Raw genomic sequence first — 24,902 nt, 5'->3', positions numbered from 1 at the left:
TACTTCATTGCCTAGTCATCTGGGCAATTCCTTTCGTTTCTTTCCAGATGACAACATTGAAAGGCAGAGACAGACGTTTGTGTGTTTAAATGATGTCGGGCTGCCCAGGGAAAATGAAGCATGCAGAGCTGAAGAGTTGTCACAGAGAAAGCTTCGGTGTTACTGAGAGGGACCAAATGAATGTCAGTTAATGTCCCCATAGTTTCTCTGGGACCCCATAATGTCAGTGAACCCCTTTTGACCTCTGTCTCCTCCTACCCTCATCTGTTGATTTGTCTCCCTGGCTCTAATTTGCCAGATGTGATTGCCTCCTTTTTCTTCGAATAGGAAATGACCTGGTCTCAGTAGTTGGATGTCTTTGCAACATGTCGTCAGTTGCTCAGTGTGAGACATGCCTTTGGAGAGCAGGGTGAATCAGCTGGAATGTTTATGGTGGTACTTTCCTGAACTAAACAGCCACAACATTTGCCCAGGTCAACAGAGAGTGTGGAGGATGGTTTGCTGCTGTGCATTTTAACTTTGTCCTCTTTGTTCTATACTCTGATTCTGTTAGGGCTTTGGCAAAGGGTGGAGAGAAAAATAGTGAAGGACTGGGAAAAAAGGGGTGTTGTTAGGTGATGGATTAAACTTCCTGGAGTGAACCTACTTTTAAGGTCAACATTAATGTTACAATTTATCAAACATATAATTTTATTTATTTAGGGTTTTTTTTTTTTTAGCAGTTCCATTTTGTATGTTCAAGGGAAGGCTTTCAAATTAATTAATTAATTAATTTTACAGACAGGGTCTCACTCATTTGCCCAGGGTGGAGTGCAGTGGCATGATCATAGCTCACTACAACTTCAAACTCCCAGGCTCAAGCGATTCTCCTGCCTCAGCCTCCTGAGTAGCTGGAAGTACAGGTGTGCGCCACCAGGCCTGGCTAATTATTTTATTTTTTGTAGAGATGGGGGTCTTGCTATGTTGCCCAGGCTGGTCTCAAACTCCTGGCCTCAAGCAATCCTCCCACTTTGGCCTCCTAAAGTGCTAGGATTCCAGGTATGAGACACTGTGCCTGGCCTTAGTTTTTAATTTTACTTCTTTAAATCACCATTTCTCTGTGGCTCAGGAATTTTTATTTGGTTACACATGAACACAGAAGCCCAGAGGTATGAGAAATATCCAACTTCATGTTAAGATAGTGCATTGCCCTTTTTGTTTTACTTAGATACGGGGAGTCATGTTTGTTTTGTTGGGAATGGTGACAAAGAATTGAAGAGTATGGGCCAGTCCCCATGTGAGTGACTGTGGTTACATTTCCTTGTACCCCTTTGCCATAGAGGGACCCCTGTTACTGGTTGCTATAGAGACTAGACACAGGGTGTGAGGGGATCCACCATGAATCCCTTAGAGTGGTGAAAAGTGCTCAGAGAACCTTCCATAGTGACCAGCGTAATTATTGTGTGTGAAGGTACAATTTTCAGGGTTTTAGTGGAAAGAATCCTGGCTTTTGGTTTCTAGAACAGCACTGGCCATCAGAACTACCTGGGTGGTGGCAGTCAGTGTTCTTTATCTGCACTGTCCAGTACAGTAGCCACCGGCCACATATGGCTCTGAGTGCTTGTAGTGTGGCTCTTGAGGATGAGGAACTGGATTTTAAATTTCATTTAATGTTAATTAATTGGCCAGGTGTGGTGGCTCATGCCTGTAATATTAGCACTCTGGGAGGCCGAGGCGGGAAGATCGCTTGAGGTCAGAAGTTTAAGACCAGCCTGAGCAAGAATGAGACCCCGTCTCTACTAAAAATAGAAAAACCTAGCCAGGCAACTAAAAATAGAAACAAAAAAGTAGCCGGGTGTGGTGGCAAGCGCCTGTAGTCCCAGCTACTCGGGAGACTAAGGCAGGAAGATCGCTTGAGCCCAGGAGTTTGAGGTTGCTGTGAGCTAGGCTAACGCCACGGCACTCACTCTAGCCCAGGCAACAGAGTGAGACTTTGTCTCAAAAAAAAATTTTTTTTAATTAATTTGAATTTCAATAGCCATAAATGTAATGTGGCTACTGGCAACTGTGTTGGACAGCATGGTTCCAGAGTATTAAGAAATCTATTAATTTCTGTTTTATTACATTAATAATGGCCAGTCCTATAGTGAAGATTAATGGCATTATATAATCTGACTTAGAAATAAATCTGTGACTCAAATGAATTAGGGTGTTGTCGTTCTTACTTTTTAATTAACTTTTTTTTTGAAAACTAAAATGATGGTTTTTGGGTAGAGCTTTAATAAGTCCATGTCTGGGACAGAAGAGCAGGAAATGACTGTCAGCTCCGGCTCAGACGGAGAGGTGACGAGTCTCGGTGTCGGTGGAGTCTGGGAACAGAGACCGTCTTAGCCTGCCAGTGAGGGGCAGCTGCAGCTTGTGTTGCAAAGTAACCTAAGAACGCTCTTGATCCAGGACTTGCATTTTCAGGAATTTATTCCAATGAAAGAACTGGACATGTGAAAATATGTATCTGTGAGACCCATCATTGCTGCTTTGTTCAGCATGGTGGAGACTTGAGAGCCACCCACACGTCTCTCAGAAGGGGACTGGGTCAATACATTACTGACTTGTCACTCAATGCGATACTATACAGCTGTGAACAGGGATGTCCGCCACACCATGTAGTTAAACCAGTTAATGGAACTGTTAGGACGATTGCATTTGTGAAGCAAAGTTATAAGTTTATATACATATAAGTTTATATTCTGTTCTTTATCATTTCTATATTGTTGTTATTTTTAAAAATGAGACTATATTGCTTATCTATTCAGAAAAGACAACAAGGATGTCCATTTTGAGAAAATGGAGGTATAATGAACTGGAAAATGCCAAGCAGGTTGGGTTTGGGGCATATCACTTTAAGCGACTAAAGGTAAATAGAGGAATGACAGCTAGTGTGTTGGTTCTAGTGTGATCACCAGTGTTCACTCCAGACTGAGCATGCTTCTGTGAGATCACCAAGTGCCAGGAGTGTGAATGGAGAAACAGCATCACCTAAGAGACATCTTCTCAGCTGGGCATGGTGGTACACATCTGTAGTCCCAGCTACTGGGGAGGCTGAGGCAGGAGGATCACTTGAGGCCAGGAGTTTGGGGTTGCAGTGAGCTATGATCCTACCTGGGCAACAGAGTGAGACCCTGATCCCTTCCCCCCCCCAAAAATAGTGTCATCTCTTCTGCTAAATGTGGTTACCGAGAGGAATAGAATACAATCTCACCCTCACCCCACCCCTACAGCCTGGAAGGTGCTGTAGCACCACTGGGCAGGGCGGAGATGCTCCAGCAGGTGATGGGTGAGGAGCAGGGAGGTGGGCCCTGGAAGGAGCCCCACTAGGAGGTGATGTGCCAAGGGGGTCTGGGAGAGCCTGTGGTCCTGGCCTCGGGGTGGAAACAGCCCTCATCAGTGGGTTGAGGGCAGAGGGTCTGCAGGTGAGCCGGTGGAGTGGGGCAGCGGTGGGCATGTCCGCGGCCCAGTGAAGAGCAGGGTCATTACAAAAGTGCTGCGTGTCCTGAGAACCCAGGGTGGGGGGTTAGTCGTGCCTGGCTTTGGGGGCACCCTGGCTTAGGGATCGAGCTGGCCTGCTCCTCAGGACACACTGTCCTGTGATGCATGCACATGGATGAAACACACATGGGAAGATATGGCAATGATGATGTGGAGAAACAAACGTGGAGTTTTTGGTGTGGTGGAGGGACCTGGAGGGGTCTGTGGGACCCCGTGGGCTGAAGTGGGCCCAGGAAGCACCTGGTCTGCTGTCACACTGGGGACACCCGTCTTTGGGAGAGTGCACATGTCGGTGGGGAACCCTGGGCTGGGTGGGAGGAGGCTCTTCCTTCTTGGCCCAGCAGAAGCCTCTAAGGCTTTGCTCCTGGTTAATCTATACCTCTGCTGAGCCATGAGTCGTGAGGGTGCTCGGTTTGCAAACATGATGTGGAGACGGGACAGCAGCAAACTGATTTTAGAGGCCTCTCTAAGGCCGGGGCCCTGAGGTGTGGAGTGAGGGAGGCGGGGGCCTACGGGGCTAGAGTCCCAGCTCCAGAGACCCAAGCTGCACCATTGTCATCGCAGAGGAGGATGCAGGTGGGAGATCAGGTTTTTTGGAAACTAGCAGGAGTTTAATTTTTGAAACTGTAAGGGAGCTGCAGTGGGTGCGCTGCTGGGCAGCTGGGGGGAGTCTGGGGCTGCACAGAGGTCTGAGCTGGCAGTCGGGCTCTGGGGGCTGTCTGCTCAGAGCTGTGGACGGAACCAGGTGATGCCAAGCTTTCTTGGGAAGATGGGACTGAGGGCTCCGGCCTGGGGTCGCAGCCTGTACGCAGGACTGAGGAGAAGGCCTGCGGGGTGCGTGGGGCAGCCGGACAGAGGGAGAGCCCGGAGGACAGGGCATTAGGTTTCAGGAGGGGCTGATCACCTGTCCTGCATGTTGTCATTTGCACCTGTTACCACTTTGTCCCGAGGTTATTTCACAGTGTGGTGTCGCACCCCTCAGTCTGTATGGATGTGACTTTTTATGTGAAGAGGAAACAGACGAACGTATTTTCAGAGTTATTAGGTCAGAACTGTCGGATTCTGATAGGAGAGTTTTAGAAAAATTTTCATATAACTGAAGAAATGGACTCCTTTTCTACGTGGCACACGAAAGCTTTTTAAATTGTGTAATGACATAGATTTCCCATGTTTGATCCTGGTTCCTACTGGTATTATCTCCCCCCCCCCCAAATATAGAGAAATTACTGCCCGACTGTGAATGGTATAGCATACAAATCATTGCATGTATAGAGTTGAGAGTGCATTTAATGACTGACAATGCTGTCATGGTGCAAATGCGAGCGCTTTCGCTTTGGGCACCGCCGACTCTTACTGAGTATTGGCTCTTCCTTTTCTGTCGGCCAAGGCCCCCCTTCTCCTGGTGACAGTGCTGTCCTACCTGATGCACTTCCTGAGGTCCCTGGAAGCCCTGACTGCCACCCCCACCCACTGCCACCTCCTGTCTTTCCATGTCTGTGCACCCAGAGACCCAGCGTCAGACTTTGCCGTTTTAGCTGCTGCCTTAGTCCCGGGCCACTCCCTGCTGGCTCTGATGCCAACCTGGCAGCATATTTGTTTAGTCCTGACTGTGGCAAGAACTGTATTAAGCATTGTAGTTAGATGGAAGAGAGAGAGATGGTACAGCTCATGTTCATTATATTATTTGAGGAAGTAATGGAAAGATAAAAGGTAAAAAAAAATCTTGCACCAGTTCAAGTTTGGAAGAGTCTCCCCTCTGTGTCCACCGGTGCCCATTCACACTGCGAATGCTGGCCCAGCTGGCATCGAGGGCATAGTGTTGGTAAACGTGTGTGTCAGGGTCTTACGATGTACAGGGCCCCTCGCTGCGTCTGCCCCCCGACCACCCTGGAGAGGGCCCAGTGGTGTCATGGGGCTTCCTGGCAACTGCCCTGGCTGAGCACTTGACCCAGCTGTCTCCCTAATTCCCTGCACCTACTCTTGCAAGGGAAGCTTGGAGGGACTGGGAAGCTTCCAGTGGTTGGGACAGAGCCAGGACTTGAACTCAGGTCTGTGCATCACAGTGCCGGCTCTGGACTGGGGTGCCTCATGTGGAGGAGGCCAGGTGCTGCTCTCCAAGTTTATAGCTGAAAAACCAGCTTTGAGAGGTCACGTGACTTGCCTGACCGCAGGGCCTGGGAAGTTCCTAGAAAAACACATTGTCCTTACGGCTCAGGGTGGGAAAACCGCTCACATCTACACCTTTAAACGACAATTCAAAACTGCTCGTTTTTGGGGGTGTGGAGGCAAAACAGAAATCGAATAGCGGAACTTAGATAGAAAGGACACCATGGAACAAGAGCTGACACTATTGCAGTAACTTTTATTTTTGTCTTTTTATGTTACTCAGAAAAAGGGAGTCAGCGATCTTTCTTCTCTCGATCCAGAGGTTCTGTCTGTTTTTGTGCCTCCTTTTGTCAGCACAGAGGACAGTCAGGTGGCCGGTGCGAGCTGCACTACTCTGGGCAAAGCCAGGAAGCGCTCCTTCAGGAGGAAGAGAGAGAAGCCCAAACCGGAACCCGGGAAGGGTCTCTCTGGGGACCCCAGAGTGCCGGACTCTGAGGACATCAGCATCCCGGACGGTGTGGACCTCCTTGCCCTGCCCCAGCTGTGCTTCCCAGGTACGTCCACGTGGCGGGCAGAACGTGGTGGCCTGGTGCTGCTGGCCACCGGGTTGGTCCGTTTACAGAAATCCACATGCAAAGTAAAGTGGAAGGGCAGCCGAGCCAGGACCCCTCACTGCCTCTAGTGTTGGATCGGGGGATTTAGTTTTCTTAAGCCTGGGAATTTTAAAGCTAAAGCAAGCTTCAGTCATTTACTGTAATTCCTGTTTTTTGAAAAACTAAGTCCTGGAAGAAAGGCAGTGTGGACTGGCAGGCAGCTCCACACCGTTGTTCATGGTTCTTTCAAAGGCCCCTCCGCTGTGAGTTAGAATGATGTCTTCAAGTGGCTGGGTTAAAAATACATCCAGTGAGTCCTGCCCCGGGGTGTGCCTGAGCCTCCAGGCTTCCCTCTCCCTGTTTTCTGTTTCACTGGGTGGGAAGCACAGGCTTGCGTTGGGTCCCCAAGCTCAGCCAGTTGCAGTTAACAGGTGAGCTTGCATTTCCAGGCTGCGTGTTTTCACTGGTCTGAAGAGATGTTAAAACAGATAATGTAGTCCTGACTGAGGACCTGGCCTATGTCCCTGCCTGGCAGTTCCCGTCCAGAACGTGATGCCATTTCCTGGCCGCAGGGATTATAATCTGGGCTTAGTGGCTGGGGGTGGGGGGAGCGGCTATGCTCAGGGAGCATCACAACTGGCCACCAGGCGCGCCCTGAAGGTTCATCTACGGCTCTGCCTGTCTGTGTTGTCCACAGGTTCATTTGCTAAATTCCTTAGCGCACAGAGGGACTGTAAAGAAATTGCCACCCTGGGGAGGGCCTGAGGGAGGTAGAACTGGCCAGAAGCATGATCAGAAGAATGAACACATCTTGAAGTCAAGGTGCTGCCGGTGATAATGGGAGATGGGTGTGAAATAATTGGTTCCTGGATAGCGCAGACCTTAGAGTGGGTGCCTCGTGGCCAGTGTCGCCTTTCTTTTTGTTGTGCCTGCAGGGGGCGTGTGCGTGGCCTCGGAACCGAAGGAGGATCAGGTCCACTTCCTGGTGCTGACCGACATCTGTGGCAACAGAACTTATGGCGTGGTTGCCCAGTTCTACCGACCCCTGCACGTAGGTGGTTCCTACTACTTCTGAAATCGGGTTTAGATTTGTCTTTTACTGTGGTAAAATACACATAACATTCACCATTTTAAAGTGTACAATTCAGTGACATTAAGCACATTCACTGTGTTGTACAACCACCACCAGTAGCTGGTTCCAAAACATTTCATCATCCCCCTAAACCCCATACCCATTAAGCCTTCGCTCCCCGCTGCCCCTCCCCGGCCCTGGCAGCCACTGATCTGCTTTCTGTCTCTGTAGTGCGTTTGTCCTGGCTATTTCCTGTAAGTGACGACATGCAATGTGTGACCTTTTGTGTCTGGCTTCCGTCAGTTGGCATGATGTTTGTGCCTCAGCCACACTGTGGCGTGTGTCAGTGCTTCCTTCCTTTTTATGGCTGGATAATATTCCACGTGTGGATTGACCACGTCTTATTTATCCACTTATCTGTTGATGGACATGTGGGTTGTTTCCACCTTTTGTCTTTTGTGCAAGGTACTTGGGTTTAGGCTTTGCGAGCATGTTTTGTTCATCACACATTTTTGGGAGCGTTGTGCGGGCAAGGCTGCTGTGCCTGAGTCAGCTGGCCTTTGAGGAGCTTGTAGAGGAAATGATGTGTCTGAAAGTGCAGCGTGATCAGCCTTGTACTTCCAGAGGTTTCCAGGAGCAAAAGTGGACCATGAGCCTTAGTTTAGGTGTCCTGGCGCTTCGTCAGAGGAAGTCTGTGAGTTCTATGCAGCAGGGACCAGTGGCTGCCCCAGATACTCTAGAGACTGGGGCGATTTCTTCTGTTCTGGTACAAGTGGGCTCAGGTGTGTTACTTTATCTAGGTGTTGGGAGGCATAAGATGTAATTAGATGGATTCTGCCCCTATATGCTGGCAGGGTAGCACAGACGGGCCCACATGTCCTTAATGAATATGCAAAAGTGAAACTTGCTTAACACTCTGAGTGCACGATCTCCCATTTCTGGACTAGATCATCTTCCACAGTGTGCCGAGACAGGGACCGGGAGTCAGATCTCAAGTGCGCGTGCCGAGGGTTCCCGTCCGCCTCTGTGACGTGGCTGAGCGAGAGGTGTAGGGCCGCCGTTGCCCGGCCTGCCTTCCTGGGATATGTTATGGGGGGAGGGGCAAGGCAGGTGGAGACCCTGCCTCCCGCCCAGCCAGTGCTCCAGACGAGGAAGGATCCACAAATGTTGGATCATTCAGAAAAGCACTTTGGGAGTTTGTTCATGAAATAACAATTATAAGGAGAAATTCACAAATTACTTTTATTATCATTACATACATGTTTAAAAAAAGTAACAGCCCCACTGGTTTGCATTACATATACCAGATGTCACTGTTCCCACTACGCCTGCCTGTCAGGACATGCGTGGCCCCTTCCTGTCCTCCCAGTGACTGTGTAGTTTCAGGGTGTTCCCCGAACCCCACGTTGCTCACTTCCCCTTCTTCACCGCATATCCAGATGACTGCCGTACCTGTCGTTCTTTTTTTTTTTTTTTTTGAGACAGAGTCTCACTTTGTTGCCCGGGCTAGAGTGAGTGCCATGGCGTCAGCCTAGCTCACAGCAACCTCAAACTCCTGGGCTCAAGCGATCCTACTGCCTCAGCCTCCCCAGTAGCTGGGACTACAGGCACGCGCCACCATGCCCAGCTAATTTTTTCTATATATATTTTAGTTGTCCATATAATTTCTTTCTATTTTTAGTAGAGATGGGGTCTCGCTCTTGCTCAGGCTGGTCTCGAACTCCTGACCTTGAGCGATCCACCCGCCTCGGCCTCCCAGAGTGCTAGGATTACAGGCGTGAGCCACCGCGCCCGGCCCATACCTGTCGTTCTAACACGGGCCCTCTACCGCACTCTGCTCTGTCTTTCCCCTGCGCCCTGTGCTTTGAGGGTAGGAACTACATCTGTGTGGGTAGCTCCAGCACCTTCTAGACTGCCGAACAACACCAGCAGCCACTGTATGAGCAGCTCAGCACCAGGAGGGACCCTAAGCGCTTTGTGTGCAGTCATTCATTTAGTCCTCACCACAACGAATGAGGTTGGGAACCATTAATATCATCCCCAATTCACAGATGAGGAAACAGTGGCCCAGAGAGGTTAAGTGATTTGTCCAAGGTCACACAGCAATCAGGGTTTGAACTTGAGCAGACTGACTCTAGAACAGTGACTTTCATTAAACATTGCTGGATGGGCCAGGCATCGTGGCTCACTCCTGTAATCCTAGCACTCTGGAAGGCCAAGGTGGGAAGATTGCTTGAGGTCAGGAGTTTGAGACCAGCTTGAGTAAGAGCAAGACCTCATCTGTACAAAAAGTAGAAAAATTAGCCAGGCATAGTGGCACGTGTCTATAGTCCCAGCTACTCGGGAGGCCAAGGCAGGAGGATTGCTTGAGCCCAGGAATGTGAGGTTGCAGTGAGCTATGATGACGCCACTGCACTCTGACCCAGGGTGACAGAGCAAGACTCTCTCTCAAAAAAAAAAAAGATGCTGGATAAACAAACGATGTAGCTGACTGTCCCCGGGCTTCTCCCTTTACCTGGATATCTTGTAAGTACTTCCAATTCAAAAAGCTATCCTCACACCCCTCTATCCCTACAAAGAACTCCAAACAAACAGCCCTCCCACAGGCCCCAGTTTGTGAGCTCCAAATATTGTGCCATTTGTAAATCCTGCAGCAAGCTGTGCCTTCTATAACCCTGCTGCTGTGTGTCTGGCTCACAGACCGCTGCCCCCTCACAGGCCGGGGCCCCTCCTGCTTGGTCCTCTGGTCTGTGATGCCCACGGGCCCCCAGGCACATGCAGAGTCTGCTTCCCCTGTGTGGCTGCTGCATCTTTTCCCCCTTTTAAGCAGAGTCCTGTCATCCGTCTTGGGTCCGTCTGTGTTCTCATGGTGCTTTCCTCCTTATCCCAAGGCTGTAAGCTTCTCTCGGGCAGGCATGTGTCTCATCCTCTCTGTAACCTCAGCCCCTCGCAAGGTGCAGACACCAGGTGGGAGCCGGGGGACGTTGATTGGCAGGCTGGTGCTGGCCTGGACTCGGTGGCAGAACCAGAGGGGGGTGTGGCCAGGCAATTGGAGGGGTGGGACGCCCCAGACTTATGTCCTGTGCTGACATGCTGGCACGATTGGAAACATACTGGGATTGCCAGGGCAGGGAGGTAACAATGTCATGTTGCTTTTCATCTAGGACGAGTACTGTTTCTACAACGGAAAGGCACACTGGGAGCCGTCCTGGCCGACCGTGAGCGCTGCCGGCTGCTTCGTGCCCTTTGCGGTGTGCGTGGTCTCCAGAGTCCCCTATTACAACTCGCTCAAGGACTGCCTGTCCTGGTGAGCCTCGGGGTGGGGTCCTCTGGGCTCTTAGGCCGTCACTTACGGCCAGGATCTGTGGGCAGCAGCGGGGTTTGGCTGCAGACGCTGTCTTGAAAGGTAACAGTGGCAACGGCGTGGCTGAAAAAGGAGGATGAAGCCACACTGTTGGAAGTAAGATCAGCATGGGGGATTCGAGTTCGGTTTGGTTTTTTTTTTTTTTTTTTTTTGAGACAGAGTCTCACTTTGTTGCCCAGGCTAGAGTTCCATGGCGTCAGCCTAGCTCACAGCAACCTCAAACTCCTGAGCTCAAGTGATCCTCCTGTCTCAGCCTCCCGAGTAGCTGGGACTACAGGCATGCACCACCATGCCCGGCTAATTTTTTCTCTATATATTTTTAGCTGTCCATATAATTTCTTTCTATTTTTAGTAGAGATGGGGTCTCGATCTTGCTCAGGCTGGTCTCGAACTCCTGAGCTCAAACGATCCACCCACCTCGGCCTCCCAGAGTGCTAGGATTACAGGCGTGAGCCACCGCGCCCGGCCTCGGTTTGGTTTTGTAAAAAGAGACACATATCAGGAAAAACTTGCCCTAGCCGTCTGAGAAAATCTGGAGGCTGCTGTTTGTTCTGATGAGTTTTACTGGCATTTAAAAAATGACCCTTTTGGGGGAGAATCTGTAACGGTCTCACTGCTGATACTGAATAGAAAGTATGAGAACATGAAGAATCTTTGAAAAATCAAAAGGCATTGAGTAGAACCCGCCGCGTTCCCATCAGAGGACGCTCTGGTGACGTTGGGGCCTGCAGCCCCCGCGTACGGACGTGGGTCAGTCCCAGTGGGCGCTCATGTACACGTCTCAGAGTTACAGTCTTAGAATCTTACTCGTGTGTTTAAAGGCTGAGAAAAAGGCAGTTGACAGACATTCCCCTTTGTGTCGTCATACCGAGGAACAGCCTGTGGCAAATCACCGCATTGACAGCTCTGTTTTGAGTTTCTTGGGAAGGACGATTATTTTAGAGCCCAAGCGTTGCTCACAGGGACAAGCCACTCAGTGTGCTGGGTGAGCAGGACTCTTCCTGCTCCAGTCGACAACAGTGGTAATTCAGATTCCCCACCTCATTCATTTATTTTTTATTTATTCATTCATTCATTCCTTTTGGAGACAGGGTCTCACTCTGTCGCCCAGGCTGGAGTGTGGTGGTGTGATCACAGCTCACTGCAGTTGAACTGCTGGGCACAAGTGATCCTCCTGCCGCAGTCTCCTGAGTGGCTGGGACTACAGGCACCACCACCATGCCCAGCGGGTTCTATGGCTGCCGGACCAGGTGGGACCCCGTCAGGCACTCTCTCAGCACCACAGCCATCTGTGGAGACTCCTCCTGGAGTCCCCCCCCCAGTGGTTCCCCAGCTGAGCTCATCCTCCCCACTGGTCACACTCTCCTCCTGAGGGCTGAGCTGCGTTTGTGTGGCCTCTGCTGTCACTTGCTGCAGGGACAGCCCAGGGCCTGCAACTTGTGAGTTTGTCTGTTAGACGAGAGACTGTTCTTATGATGTGCGGGAAGTAGCATCCTTAGAGTCTATTTGTTTTATGTATGTGTATCCTTTAACCTAAACTTTTGCCGGGCGAGGTGGCTCACGCCTGTAATCCTAGCGCTTGGGAGGTCGAGTCGGGTGGATTGTTTGAGCTCAGGAGTTCGAGACCAGCCTGAGCAAGAGTGAGACCCTGTCTCTACTAAAAATAGAAAGAAATTATCTGGCCAACTAAAAATATATAGAAAAAATTAGCCGGGCATGGTGGCGCATGCCTGTAGTCCCAGCTACTTGGGAGGCTGAAGCAGAAGGATCGCTTGAGCCCAGGAGTTTGAGGTTGCTGTGAGCTAGGCTGACGCCACGGCACTCTAGCCAGGGTGACAGAGTGAGACTCTGTCTCAAAAAAAAAAAAAAAAAAAAAACTAAACTTTTGCGTGCATAGTTCTAAAAATTAACTTTATTAAGGTGTGATAGAATACGATAAAACTCACCCATTGTAAGTATATAGTTGGTTGAGTTTTGACAAATGCACACAGCCGTGTGACCTCTGCTGCAATTAAGAAAGAGAACATTCTCACCCCTGAAGTTCCCCACAGCCCTTGAGCGTCAATTACTGGTACCTCTGCCCCTAGGCAACCACTGAGCTACTATATTTTTAAATCACATCTAGTACTTAAAAAGTCAGAATGCATTTTGGAAGCAAACTTTCTCAAGCACTTTCTTTCTAGGTGTTTATTTACTCCTTAAGGATAGCACACATATAGAAAAATGCACAAATCCCAGTGATTTTTGGCAAATGGAACACACCCATATAACCATCACTCAGACCAAGAAACAGAACATGAGCAGCCCTGCCCCTTCCAGGGCTGTGGCCTGACACCTAGATTGCTCCGTTTTTGTTGAAAAGTCCCAGAATTAGTGATGCAGACACTTAGGGAGAAGAAGAAAGGCTAAGGGTGACAACTGGATTCTCATTTTTATTTTGATTTGATTTTTGTTGTTTATTTTCAGTTTATTGACTCATCTGAAGCTCTGTAAAGATTTTGAAGTTGACAATCCTATAAAAGATTTTGCTGCAAAACTATCTTTAATACCCAGTCTGCCACCTGGACCGCTCCATTTGGTAAATTAAATCTGGAATTATGTCTTTTCTTTGCAAATGGTACAAGTAATATGTTGAAGATGGTGTACATTTTTTAAACTATTCCTGAATCTCTAGCCATGTTTAAATTCTGCTCCGCAGGGTCCTTCCAGAAAGAAGCATTTTGTGCATTATTTCTAAAGGTGAAAAGTTAAATATTTAGGCTTGAGTTTTGCTGAGTGGCTTGTGATAGACAGAGCCAGTAATATGTTGTGGGCCGCTTTAGTATTAATAGTTAGCATGTTCATGTCTTGCTATGCAGAAAATACATAGGATTCCCAATCCTTCAGTCTAAAACTTTATTTAAATTACAAATTTCCCTTTTGTTTTTTTGTCTTGAATATCGGATATCGTATTTCATTTGTAAGTGTTTTCTCCTATATAGTGTGATTAATGAAAATGTTATTCTGAGACATGGCACTGTATTATTTAATTAATAAGACAAGCATTTCCCAAACTGAGTTCTGTTCTGAGAGATGTCATTGGCTATGTCATGACCCAGGGTTTCAGGGTTACACGAAGTCGGAGGGCGGCAGACTGGCCTTCCCCTTTTGTTCAGTGACGTGTCAGATTGCTCAGCTATGTGAAGAAACCTGTTTGACTCAGCATTTGCCAAGCTAACTTAACCATACATAGGATTCTGCTGCTTTTTTAATGCACTTGTCAAACAGGTTGAGTTTTGTCAATGTCAAGTCAGTTTCACTGGCTTAGTCCCTCTAGAAGGTTATATGTGTAAGTCTTGATCCTCTACATTTTTTTTCTTTTGAGACACATTCTTGCTTTGTTGCCTGGACTAGAGTGCAGTGGCATCATCACAGCTTACTACAACCTCAAACTCCTGGGCTCAGGCAATCCTCCTGCCTCAGCCTCCTGAGTAGCTGTGACTATAGGCATGTGCCACCGTGCCCAACGAATTTTTTTTTGCTATTTTTTGTAGAGTTGAGGTCTTGCTCTTGCTCAGGCCAGTCTCAGACTCCTGGCTTCAGGCAGGAGTGATCTTCCTGCCTCAGCCTCTTGAGTGGCTTGGACTACAGGAGTGTACCACCTCGCCTGGCTGATTTTTCTATTTTTTGTAGAGACTGAGTTCTGCTATGTTGCCCAGGCTGGTCTCAAACTCCTGGCCTCAAGCGATCCTCTTGCCTCAGCCTCTCAAAGTGCTGGGATTACAGGCATGAGCCACCATGTCCAGCCTGTTTTTTTTTTTTTTTTTTTAATTACTGACAATTGAAAAACAAGTTTGACTTATCAGGAGACACATGATCATGAACTTGAAATGTGTATTTTTAATACTCCAAACCCAGCAGTCTGCTGGGTGGAGAATCCTGCCAGTGCCTTCCGGTCCAGACACAGAGCGCCGCCTGTCTATCTCAGTTCCACTCCCGGGAAGCTTGGCAGGGAATATTTATTGGCTACTTGTTTTCTGCGAGGCAATCATCTTTATTACGTGGACAATTGGTGTTTTCCTGTCGCCAGTATGTGCAGTGAAATCATCAAAGTTTACATTCTTGTGCTGTAAACTCAGCAAGTATTTACTGAGGACCTGTGAGAGTAGCTAAGATAAGTAAGTCTTTGACTTCAGGACAGTGTCAGGGTCAGCTGGAATTTACTCCCCTCGACCTTCGAACCCAAGTAATGCATACACGGTACTTCCGGCAGCTTTCTGGATTTCAGACTCGGGCTGACAGCAACTGGGCCCCAGTGAGGAAGTTGACTGAGGGCGGCAGTTGGCCCCTCGAGTTGCACCCGTCCCCCCAGCCTGACTGGCCTAACTTCAACGTTCATTTCCGGTTTGCCATTTCCCTGCCACTACCCATCATGGGCCAGCAGCTTCTCCCACCTGCGTGATGTGGGGACCACTGGCCTGTCCACTTCAGTTCATTCTCAACCCTTCAGTTTGTCCTTGCACAGTGGCAGCAGAGATCATTAACGCGTGTAAATTGGGCTCCACTTCTCTGCCTAAAACCCCATGGTAGTTTCTCGATGTGTACCTTCATTCAGCCCTGCAGGCTGGGACCCTGTCTCACCGTCCAGCTCTGTTTCATGCCCTTTGCCACTTGCTCACTGGACTCTAGCCTCACTGAACCCCCGTCAGTTCCCTGAAGGTGCTGCCACAGGGCCCTTGCACATGCTGCTCCTGGAAACGCAATTCCTCCCATTGCCTGTGGCCAGCTCCTGCTCGACTCTTAGGCTACACCCAATTGTCAGGTCTTCAGAAGGGCCTTTCTGAGCAGTCTATCCCCACAACCCCGTCTCTCTTTCAGTACCGGTTCTTGTCCTGCAGGCCACAGCACAATCTGTACCCAGGGCTTCTGTGCATGTGTTTTTGTTTAATGTCTGTGCTCTCCATTGGCCTGTGAGCTGTGTGAGGACAGAGGTCACGTCTGACGCTGCATATCCTGGGCTTACTGCCTGGCCCAGCCCAGGAGCGAATGAAGGAGTGAATCATGTTTTAGTGTTAGTGTTTGGTGATCTGCGTCTTGGACCGCATGCATTTGTTTGAATGGGTGACTTAGTTTGGGTCAGGCTTGTGCATGTGTGTGCTGTGCTGAGGTTTCCTGTTGCTTCTGGATGGATCGTCTCTGATCTGTGTTGCTGGGAAGGAGGCAGGAGGCCCCACAGCACAGGGAGGTGAGAGGCCAGGGACGAGCCTTGTCCCCGTTGCCCCAGGTCCACCTGCTTCTCTCTGATGGTGCCTGGACCACCAGCTGGAGGACAGTGGAGACACTGGGAATGCCCCATCCCTGGTTCCCCCTGCCTTTCCTCTGCCCACTAGTGGGTGTCATTTTACTTGCTTTCCAAATCCTGGGCTTCGCTGGGTGTGCGCAATGCAGCACATGTACATGTGCAGGAAGCTGCCCCGGCCAGGATGCCATGCATCACGGGGTGCGCTCGCACCTTGCTCTGGTGTCCTCAACACCAAGAAATTACAGTCTGCTCCTGTTTCCTACTTCTCGTGTGAATATATCCTTAGCACAGTGACCGAGGTCCCTACAGGAAAGTAGGGACAGTGCACATTCTCTTTTGTGACCTTCCTTCTTGACCCAATGCCCTGCTTCTCGATTTCTCACCCTTCTCTGCCCCTCCTTGGTGAAGCCTCTCCACTGGCAGCTTCTGTGGCTTCTCTCCTTTCTGTCCCCCCAGGGCTTTGCTTACACTCAGATCATTCCATTCTGCTCGGTGGACAGCTCGGGGGACAGGAGAAGGCGCCCAGCATCCCCCGGGGGGCTCCTGTGTGTGGGCATCCTGGGCGGTGGGGACTTGCTGTTCACAGCCTGTCTCCTTGGCAAGCTTGGAAGCCCCTCGGGGACCCGCGTCTTCCTCCTCTTGGCTCAGTCCATCACGGCCAGAGTTGTCCTTTAGCACCTGATAGGCGTCCGTGAGTACAGAATTCGAATGGAAGTGTCATTTCAAAGTAAATCATTTAGAAACATGTCTTTCTTAAAATTTTTAAATTACATGTCTTTAAGGAGCTTTGTATTAAATTAAAAGTACTAAGAGAGTACATAATATATAACTAAGACTAATATGTAATACCTAAGAATAACTTGAACATGCATGATTTAGAATTTGTGCTAATTGGGACAGATATCTAGTTTGTAGTTTATCTTTGTCCAGATGTTGAATAGTTTGCTGATTAATTAAAGAGTTCAAGGAATTTTGACTTACTTAGAAAAAGACATTCAATACGTACGTTATGTATGAGCTTTTATCGGCAGTGCTGTACACGTCTAGTTTTGTTATTCTGTGACGGATAACGTGGCAGCGCAAATCTTCAAAAATGTTTTCTCATTCTGATGCTTTCTGCACAAAAATAGTGAATTTTAGCACATTCCAGCCTCTGCTGGGAGCAGCTCTCTGAACTGATTATGGAAATTGGTCGTTGTAGATCTTTAACATGAAGCCGCTGCAGATCGTGTTTCCCTCGCGCGCGGACCCCGAGAGCCCCATCATCGACCTGGACCTGCACCTGCCCCTGCTGTGCTTCCGGCCCGAGAAGGTGCTGCAGGTTCGTCCTCCCGCGCCGGCGGCGCCCCTGCCCACTGGCCTGCCGGCCGTCAGAGATGCTGGTTCTCAAAGATGGTTAAAGTGCAAGTTCATTCCACAACGGACAGAACCAGTATACTCAAAACGTTGGTTTGTTTCTGCTTAGAGCTAACATTCGCTACAGTGCACAGTATTTGCAAATAGCACTTTCTGCGGGGTCTCAGGTGGCTTGTGTCTGGCACAGGGAACCGGGAGACCAGGGAAAACCTGCCCTCGGTCTGGGTTTGTCGGGTGGCGCGTGTGTGAGCGTTGTACGTTGACTGCTGAGTCGGAAGTATGTACCCGAGTTGTCGACTCTCCCCCAGATCCTGACGTGCATTTTAACGGAACAGCGGATCGTGTTCTTCTCCTCGGACTGGGCCCTGCTGACGCTGGTGGCCGAGTGCTTCATGGTGTACCTGCACCCCCTGCAGTGGCAGCACACCTTCGTGCCTCTGCTGTCCGACCAGATGCTGGACTTCGTCATGGCGCCCACGTCCTTCCTCATGGGCTGCCATCTAGATCACTTTGAAGAAGTCAGCAAGGTTAGGTATAACACTTTCGATTTGGACCATTAAGTTCTTGTGAGTCCATCCAGAGGACTGATGGGAAGTTGCATCTGAAAGTGCTCTGCAGTGAAGGCGAGCACCCCGTGCTGCCGAGAGACCATCGTCACTGCTGTCACTGAGCTCCGGTTGTGCTTCGGGGACCATCCCCGCGCTCCCCGCCCCCATGTCCTGTCGCATCTCTTCTCACACTGTCCCTCTGCAGACCTTGGGACGTTTAAGGCCACAGCGTTCCAAGTACTAGGGCCTTGTGTCACTTCTCACTCCACTTAAATGCGGTGTAGTTCAAATGGCCTCAAACAGATTCTCGGTGAGGAGGGTGCAGGTGTGGGAGTAGCTGGAACCCGATGCCGAGTCTGCCTCTGCGCCGTACTAGCTTTGTGACCTTGGGCGAGTTACCCACCTTTGCAAAGCCTCAGTTTCCTCGTCTGTGAAATGGGGCAAGGACACGTCCTCACGGGGCTGGGCTCTGAGCTGAGGAGGATCTCGTACCCTGTATGGCATCTGGCACGTAGCTAGGGCTTGGTGGCTGAGAGTTCTGCTGTTATCGCTACATATTTTCTCGTTTTATTTTTTATAAATTCAGCTTCTGTGGTTCATTAACACTATGGACCTTCTTTCTAGAGAGGTTTGTGCACACGTAGCGGCTGCCACAGTGTGAGTGTGGCTCGTTCGGGGCCTGCTGGGGTCAGCGTCCACATACTCCACGTGTAACTTCCCGGTGGAAAGGACAGTGAGCGTGCCGCCTCCAGTGCCACCTTGTGGTCAGGTGAGCTCTAGGGAGGCACTGGCACAGCTCGTGGCCTACACTGGGTGCTTCATAGATGGCAGCTGTCATTACTGTCTCGCTGATCAGACACAACACGACACATGCTTAGTGGTGAGCCGATGCCGTGGATTTGTGACAAACACTGTGATGACACCAGCAGGCAGAGTGGGCTTGGTTTTTTAAAATAGCTTTATTGAGATACAATTTACATGCCATAGAGTTTTTCCGATTAAAGTGTACAATTCAGTGGATTTCGATAACATTTATGGAGTTGTACAGCCATGCACGCTCTAGTTTTGGACATTTTCATCACCCCACAGTGAAACCCCGTGTACATCAGCAGCCGCCCCCACCCCCGCCCCGCCCCTGGCAGCCACTCGTCTGTGCCCCGTCTCCATGGCCTTGCCTGTGCCTGACGTTTCCTGTAAATGTCCCACTCGCTGTGTGGTCCTTGTATCTGGCTTCTTTCACTTAGCATGAGGATTTTGAGGTTCTTCCGCACTGCAGCATCTCTCAGCACTTTATTGTTGCTGCAACTGGGATTTAGTTGTATAAATATTCCATATTTTGTTCATCCGCTCATCAGCTGACGAACACTTGGGTTGTTTCTACTTTACGGTTGTTCCGAATAACGCTGTTGTGAACATTTATGTGCAGGCTTTGTGTGGCTGTGTTTTCCCTGCTCTTGGGTATACATGTGGAGTGGAATTGTTGGGTCACACGGTAACTCTTGGTTTAACCCTTTGAGGAACTGCCAGGCTGCTTCCAAAGCAGCTGCACCGTCTTCCGTGCCCGCCAGCGGCGTAGGAGGGTTCCGGTGTCTGCTCACACCCTCAGCAACACTTGTTATCATCGTCCTCTTCATCATAGCTCTCCTAGCTGGTGTGAACTGCCATCTTATGTGGCTTTGATGTGCATTTCCCCGATGACTAATGATGTGGGGCACCTTTTCATGTGCTTATTGGTAGTTCCTACAGGGTAGGTTCGCAGTTAATTTTTTATTTTGGAAATTTCTAAGTGTACACAAAAACCGAGAGAAGAATACAGGAGAGCCTGTGTGCCCCTCGCTGCCTTCAGCATGTATCTTCGCTGCCAGCCTCGCGGGCGCCCCAGTCCTGCTCTGCCTGGAGCATTTCAAAGCAGGTCCAGATGCCAGGCAGCTCCCCCACGAGTGCCGAGAACGGCGGCAGGCTGGGCTGGGGCCCAGAGTCCCTCCCGCGGCGGGGTGGGGCGGGCAGGAGCGTTTCTGTGTTCCTGCCAACCCGAGTGATTCACCAGGGGAAAAGCACACTTTAGGAAAAGGCCATTCAGACCTCCATGGAAGGAGCGGAAAAACGTCACCCAGTTCATCTTGCAAATGAGAAAAAATAAGCCATGATTTAAAGTTTAAAGTCGTGTCCCTTTTTTTAGTCATTAGGGAAAAAAACATCTTGTTTCAGGCTCTTCAGAAGGGAAACTTTTTTGGTGTATTAACAGTGCTGGTCATCAGTCATGGAGGAAACCCTTTTACTGATTTATCTGTTCTGGAAGACTTCAGGAGAAACAGCACCTCTTTTGGGTTTGCTGGGAGGTCTTTTTTTGTGCCTGGTGGTGGTCCTGGAGCACGTCCGCCTACAGCTCTTGCAAATGCTTGGCATTAACACTTGCCGAGGGCAATGCTGTTTACCTTGCTGGCTTAGCATCTCGTATATTTGCCCTGTAAGACTTCGAGGCCAAGGATATGTTTGCGCATATTTTGTGTGCCACCTGAAACACGTCTTAAGAGGTGGGGCCCAGACGGCTCGGGCCTTCAGAGAGCGTCTGGCAGCACATTCTGGGGCCTGTGGAGCCTCGGGACTCTAGTGCGTCACTCACTATTTGTGTATCCTGTCACAGAGAAGACTCTGCAAATAACCCGTGTGCATATTTCAAATAGTCTGGGGGTGTGTGGTCACTTAGCTTTGGTCCCTTCCCACCTTCTGGTTCTTGGAGGGGCAGAGCTGGCTGGGGAGTTAAGTGGACACATTGGGTGTGGGAGGTTGGCGGTGCACTCATTGAAGTTCTGGAATGTTCTCTCAGGACTCCATGAAGTAGGACACACAGTATCTGTACCAGGGCAGGTGAAACCTTGACAACACCATGTATTAGAATCTTGACTCAGAGAGAAAGGCTCATGGATAAAGAAAATGTGGTCTGTCCATATCACAGAATATTCAGTCCAGGAAGGGAATCCTGGCACATGCTACAACATGGGTGAGCCTTGAGGACATTATACGGAGTGAAGCCAGTCACAAAAGACGAATCCCGTGTGATTCCACTCACAGGAGGAACCTAGAGGAGTCAAATTCACAGAGACAGAAAGCAGAATGGGGGTTGCCAGGGGCGGGGGACGGGGGAGCAGAGAATGAGGAGTTAGTGTTTCCAGGGGACAGAGTTTCAGGTTGGGAAAGTGAAGAATTCCGGAGGTGGGTGGCGGTCATGGCTGCCCAGCAACGTGAACGTACTTAACTCTGTTGAACTATACGCCTAAAAATGGTTAAATGGTACATTTCATGTTTATTTTACCACACTTAAGAAAAATAAGAGAAAGGCATATTTAATCAAATTTAGCCCATTAGCATAACTCATGGCATATACTAGATTTTTTTTTGTAGAGAAAATATAAGGCTATGTGTGCATATTAAATAGGGTAATTTATTTAATGATGACACTATCTTAGTGAATGCAGAATATATTTGTGTGTTTTCAAGATGTATACAAATCCAAAGATCGTTACATCAACCTTTACAAACCAATCCTTATTTTCTAGGAAGGTGATGGTTTAGTTCTGATAAACATCGATAATGGGAGCATCAGCTACTCTAAGTCCTCCGACGGCGACGTGAACATTCCAGACCTCCCTCTCCTGGCAGCACAGACGTTTATTCAGAGGTAACGGGAAACAGTACATGTTTGAGAACAGCTTTGTTCAAATCCTGTATTTGCCACTTGGAGTTCTTTTCCGATTTCATATTGTGGACAGATGTTTCGTGTATTTGTAGTTTGTGTGAAGGTGATTTGTCTTTATTCTGATCTTGTTTAAATGCTACATATGGTCTTACAGAGTCAGGGACAGTCACATCCCCTGGGAAACCTCCCCGACCCTCTGCCCTGTGCCCCAGGATCCTGTGCCTGTGACCTGTGAGGTTCCTTCTCCTTCATTCACTCATTTACTGGCTGTGCGTGGAATGCCCATGATACACTGGCACTGGGCAAGGTCCCTGTACTAACGGCAGAGCAGCCGTGGCCCCTGCCCGTGTGCACTGTGCTGGGCATGGTCCGTCATCCCTGAGCAAGCAGCTGTCCTTCCTCTCCCTAACCCGGGCGCGCTGACGGTGCTGTTATTTTTTTCATACCTTGTTTCATAGCTGTTTTTGTTTCCTTTCGTCTCTGTTACTAAACTTCATTGGCCAAACCAGGCGTCAGCACACTTTTTCCAAAGAGGGCCAAGTAATAGATACCTTGGGCTTTGGGGCAGAGGGGTGGGGTCCGGGGGCGGGAAGGAGGTGCACTTGTTAATTGTGCCTGGGCGAGGGCGTGGGCTGTCCTGGTGTGACCCAGGGCGGAGGGCGTGGGCTGTCCTGCGGGGTCCTTTCTTTCCTTCAGGATTTTATGAAATGACAGCAGGAGAGATCCTGCCCGTCAGTCCTCACAGCCTGTGGGATCTGACCACAGTCAGACCTGGAGCGTGGCCCGGAGAAGCCGGGCAGGGAGACGGGCACTTAGGCCGGGCTGTGCTTGTCCTGGTGAAGCCTGTGGTGCCGTTTGTATTTAGATGCCGTTTCTAACCTCTTTGCCCCCTTTCCTTTGTCTTTCTGCTGGGATATTAGGGAGGCAGGAGCTGAGACCCGGGGGACGAGAGGGATGCCAGTGGTCCCAGCGTGGCCCCCCTCCTCTTGGCTTTTCTGATTTCTGACCCCTACTGGTGTTGATTATTCCTGCCTGACGGCTTCTGCAGGATGTACAGCATGCTACCTTTATTGTCGTTCCTCCCACCTTCAATTCTAAAGGCCCCAGAGCCCAGCCGTGGGCAAAGCACAGGCGCAATGTTTGTTTTCTCTGTTTGCTGTGGGCCTGGCACCCCAAGCTCTCCTCCTGCGGCCGGGGAGCTGGTTTTTGCCCAGGGGACCTGAGCAAGGGCTGTGTTGGGGGTTTCCCTCTGCGTGACCTTAGAAGGAGAAACTTGCATTCCTAATCTAATCATTTACTTTCTGATAAGCAAAGGCGGCTTCCCTGATGTTCTAGAACTGGCCTTTGCTAGCTTTTGATGGAGCGTCTGATGTGTTCACTTGGCTGAGTGTTCCCAGTAACAAGGGAATTCTTGTCTGTGTCTGCATATTGTTATTAGGATTCCAGGAAATAAACACACACAGTGCGGAGGTTGGGTCCCCGAGTTGGCTGGACCCCCTGGAACGGGGATGTGGGGTGTCCTGTCTCCTGCAGTCTCATTCTGGGAGACTGTCTTACAAACGTGAGCTAAGCTGTGTGTGGTCGTGACCCCGCTGTGGTGGTGGGTCTCCCCACCGGGTCCGGAGTGCGAGTTTGCCTCCCCTGCAGGTGTCTGGCCAGGAGGGCCAAGGGGCAGTGACCTGCCTTCCTCAGCTTTCCCGAGACATCCCCGGTGCCTGGTCACTCTTTGCCCCAGCCCCTCTGCCGCTGCCCGACCCTCCTGGATGCAGGGACAGGCCCCCAGCTCAGGGCTGTGCCGGCTGAGTGGTAGGTGAGCGGGAAGGACGGGATTCCCGGGAAGTGGACAACCTTCTCCTTCAGATCCGATTGTCCCTGCACCAGAAGATCCAGGCAGAGAGACTGCCACTTCCAGGCAACAGCATGGCGTTTTTCACTCAGGGAAAGTCATTGAAAGTTCTCTCCTTGCCATACTCTCTGTCCTGCCAGGTGAAAGGCCAGTGTGGTGCCAGGGAGCAAGGGCATCGCGGTCACCGAGACCCCTCCAGGCAGGGGTGGCTCCCGAAGTCAGGCTCAGCCAGGGCTGGAAAAGTGCATCTCGGTAGCTGCTCATGGAGAATCCAGAGTCCCAGCCCCTGTGCTCCTGCTGCTGCGCGAACCTGGTCTCACTGCCCTGCCCCGAGCTGGAGCCACACTGGCCCCGCAAGGCCACCCCCACCTGCTGTAGGGCTGGGCGCCCCTCCCCCCTGCACCCCCACCTGGATCAGGTTCTAGGCTCCTCAGAGAGCTCCTTCCCCCACACGGTCTGGCTGCCTTCTGCTTCTGGCTATCACCCCATTTTGCTTCTCGGCCTGATCTCCCTGCCTCTTGTCTTGAGGTTTATCTGTCTTCCTGTTTCTTCCACTGGAACGTAAGCTCCATGCAGGCAGGGGCTTGGCCTGTGCTGGCACCCCTCAGATCGGTGCATGCCGTATGTGGGTGCCCAAGAAATGCCTGTGGACCAGAAACGCATCAGTTCTGTTTATTTTGCGTATTTCAAGCAGCAGACTTTCTGGTTGATTTCCAAAATCCTTCTGAAAGTGCAGCCTTGAGTAGTACTGGGAAGGCCAGGCGTCAGGTTGACAGGGACAACCGTGAATCCCTGTCCCTGAGTGAGGACCTCCAGGTGAGTAAGTGGCTGTCGCCTGGTGGGCCATGAGTGGTGACACCAGGACGTGTGGTGCAGGGCATGGAGGGGTTTCTGAGCCTGCCTGACAAGAGGGACAGGGGAAGGCTGCTGGGAGCTGTGACTGTCCCTCCTGGGTGGCCCTGATGGGCTGGTCAAGAGGCAGCCTGACCCAGAAGCCTTCAGTGTCCTGGCGGAGGGCGAGCACTTGCCTGGCAGCGCAGGGAGCCGGGATGATTCAGCTGGGATAAAAATGTGCGTGGTGTCAAGTCGAGGCCTTTGTGGGTTTATGTTTGGAGGAATAAACTCCTCTGGTGATGTATTTTTGTTGACCACCCCAGCCCTCCAATTATCGGTCAGGATTTTGAGCATTCTAAAGTGTCCCCCAGGTGTGCACGGGCTGTGCTGGGGCGCTGTCTGCTGCGGTGAGCAGCAGTCGCCCGCGATGCTCGGCTGAGCCAGTGCCGTCTGCTTTCCAGGGTCCAGGGCCTCCAGCTCCACCACGAGCTGCACCTTGCTCACCGCAGCTCCAGCACAGACCTGAACGAGGGCCGAGCGCACAGACGGGCCTGGCAGCAGAAACTCAACTGCCAGATCCAGCAGGCCACCCTGCAGCTGCTCGTCAGCATCTTCAGGTACGTCAAAGAGCGTCTCCCACGTCTGTAGGGGTGGCGGCCGGCCTTCAGTCCCACGCGCAG

At 50.4% G+C, this 24,902-nt stretch overlaps 1 protein-coding gene across 2 annotated transcripts in view; it reads left to right on the top strand.

Moving 5' to 3' along the window:
* DENND3 (DENN domain containing 3) overlaps positions 1–24,902 on the top strand; it is a 62,129-nt gene that overhangs the window by 1,024 nt on the left and 36,203 nt on the right. Inside the window, exons 2-9 of one of the 2 annotated variants that reach the window (XM_069466818.1) lie at positions 5,915–6,185; positions 7,160–7,275; positions 10,461–10,603; positions 13,127–13,238; positions 17,143–17,262; positions 17,606–17,824; positions 21,403–21,524; positions 24,684–24,839. In XM_069466818.1, the coding sequence (XP_069322919.1) occupies positions 5,915–6,185; positions 7,160–7,275; positions 10,461–10,603; positions 13,127–13,238; positions 17,143–17,262; positions 17,606–17,824; positions 21,403–21,524; positions 24,684–24,839 (1,259 nt within the window). Of the gene's footprint in view, positions 1–5,914; positions 6,186–7,159; positions 7,276–10,460; positions 10,604–13,126; positions 13,239–17,142; positions 17,263–17,605; positions 17,825–21,402; positions 21,525–24,683; positions 24,840–24,902 lie in introns of those variants that run through there. The other variant, XM_069466819.1, reaches the window with a different exon arrangement.

This window comes from Eulemur rufifrons, chromosome 3 (assembly GCF_041146395.1).
Source record: "Eulemur rufifrons isolate Redbay chromosome 3, OSU_ERuf_1, whole genome shotgun sequence".
In the NCBI taxonomy this organism is placed as follows: domain Eukaryota; kingdom Metazoa; phylum Chordata; class Mammalia; order Primates; family Lemuridae; genus Eulemur; species Eulemur rufifrons.
The sequence above is the reverse complement of the archived record's forward strand: the minus strand, read 5'-3'. Positions and strand labels throughout refer to the sequence as shown.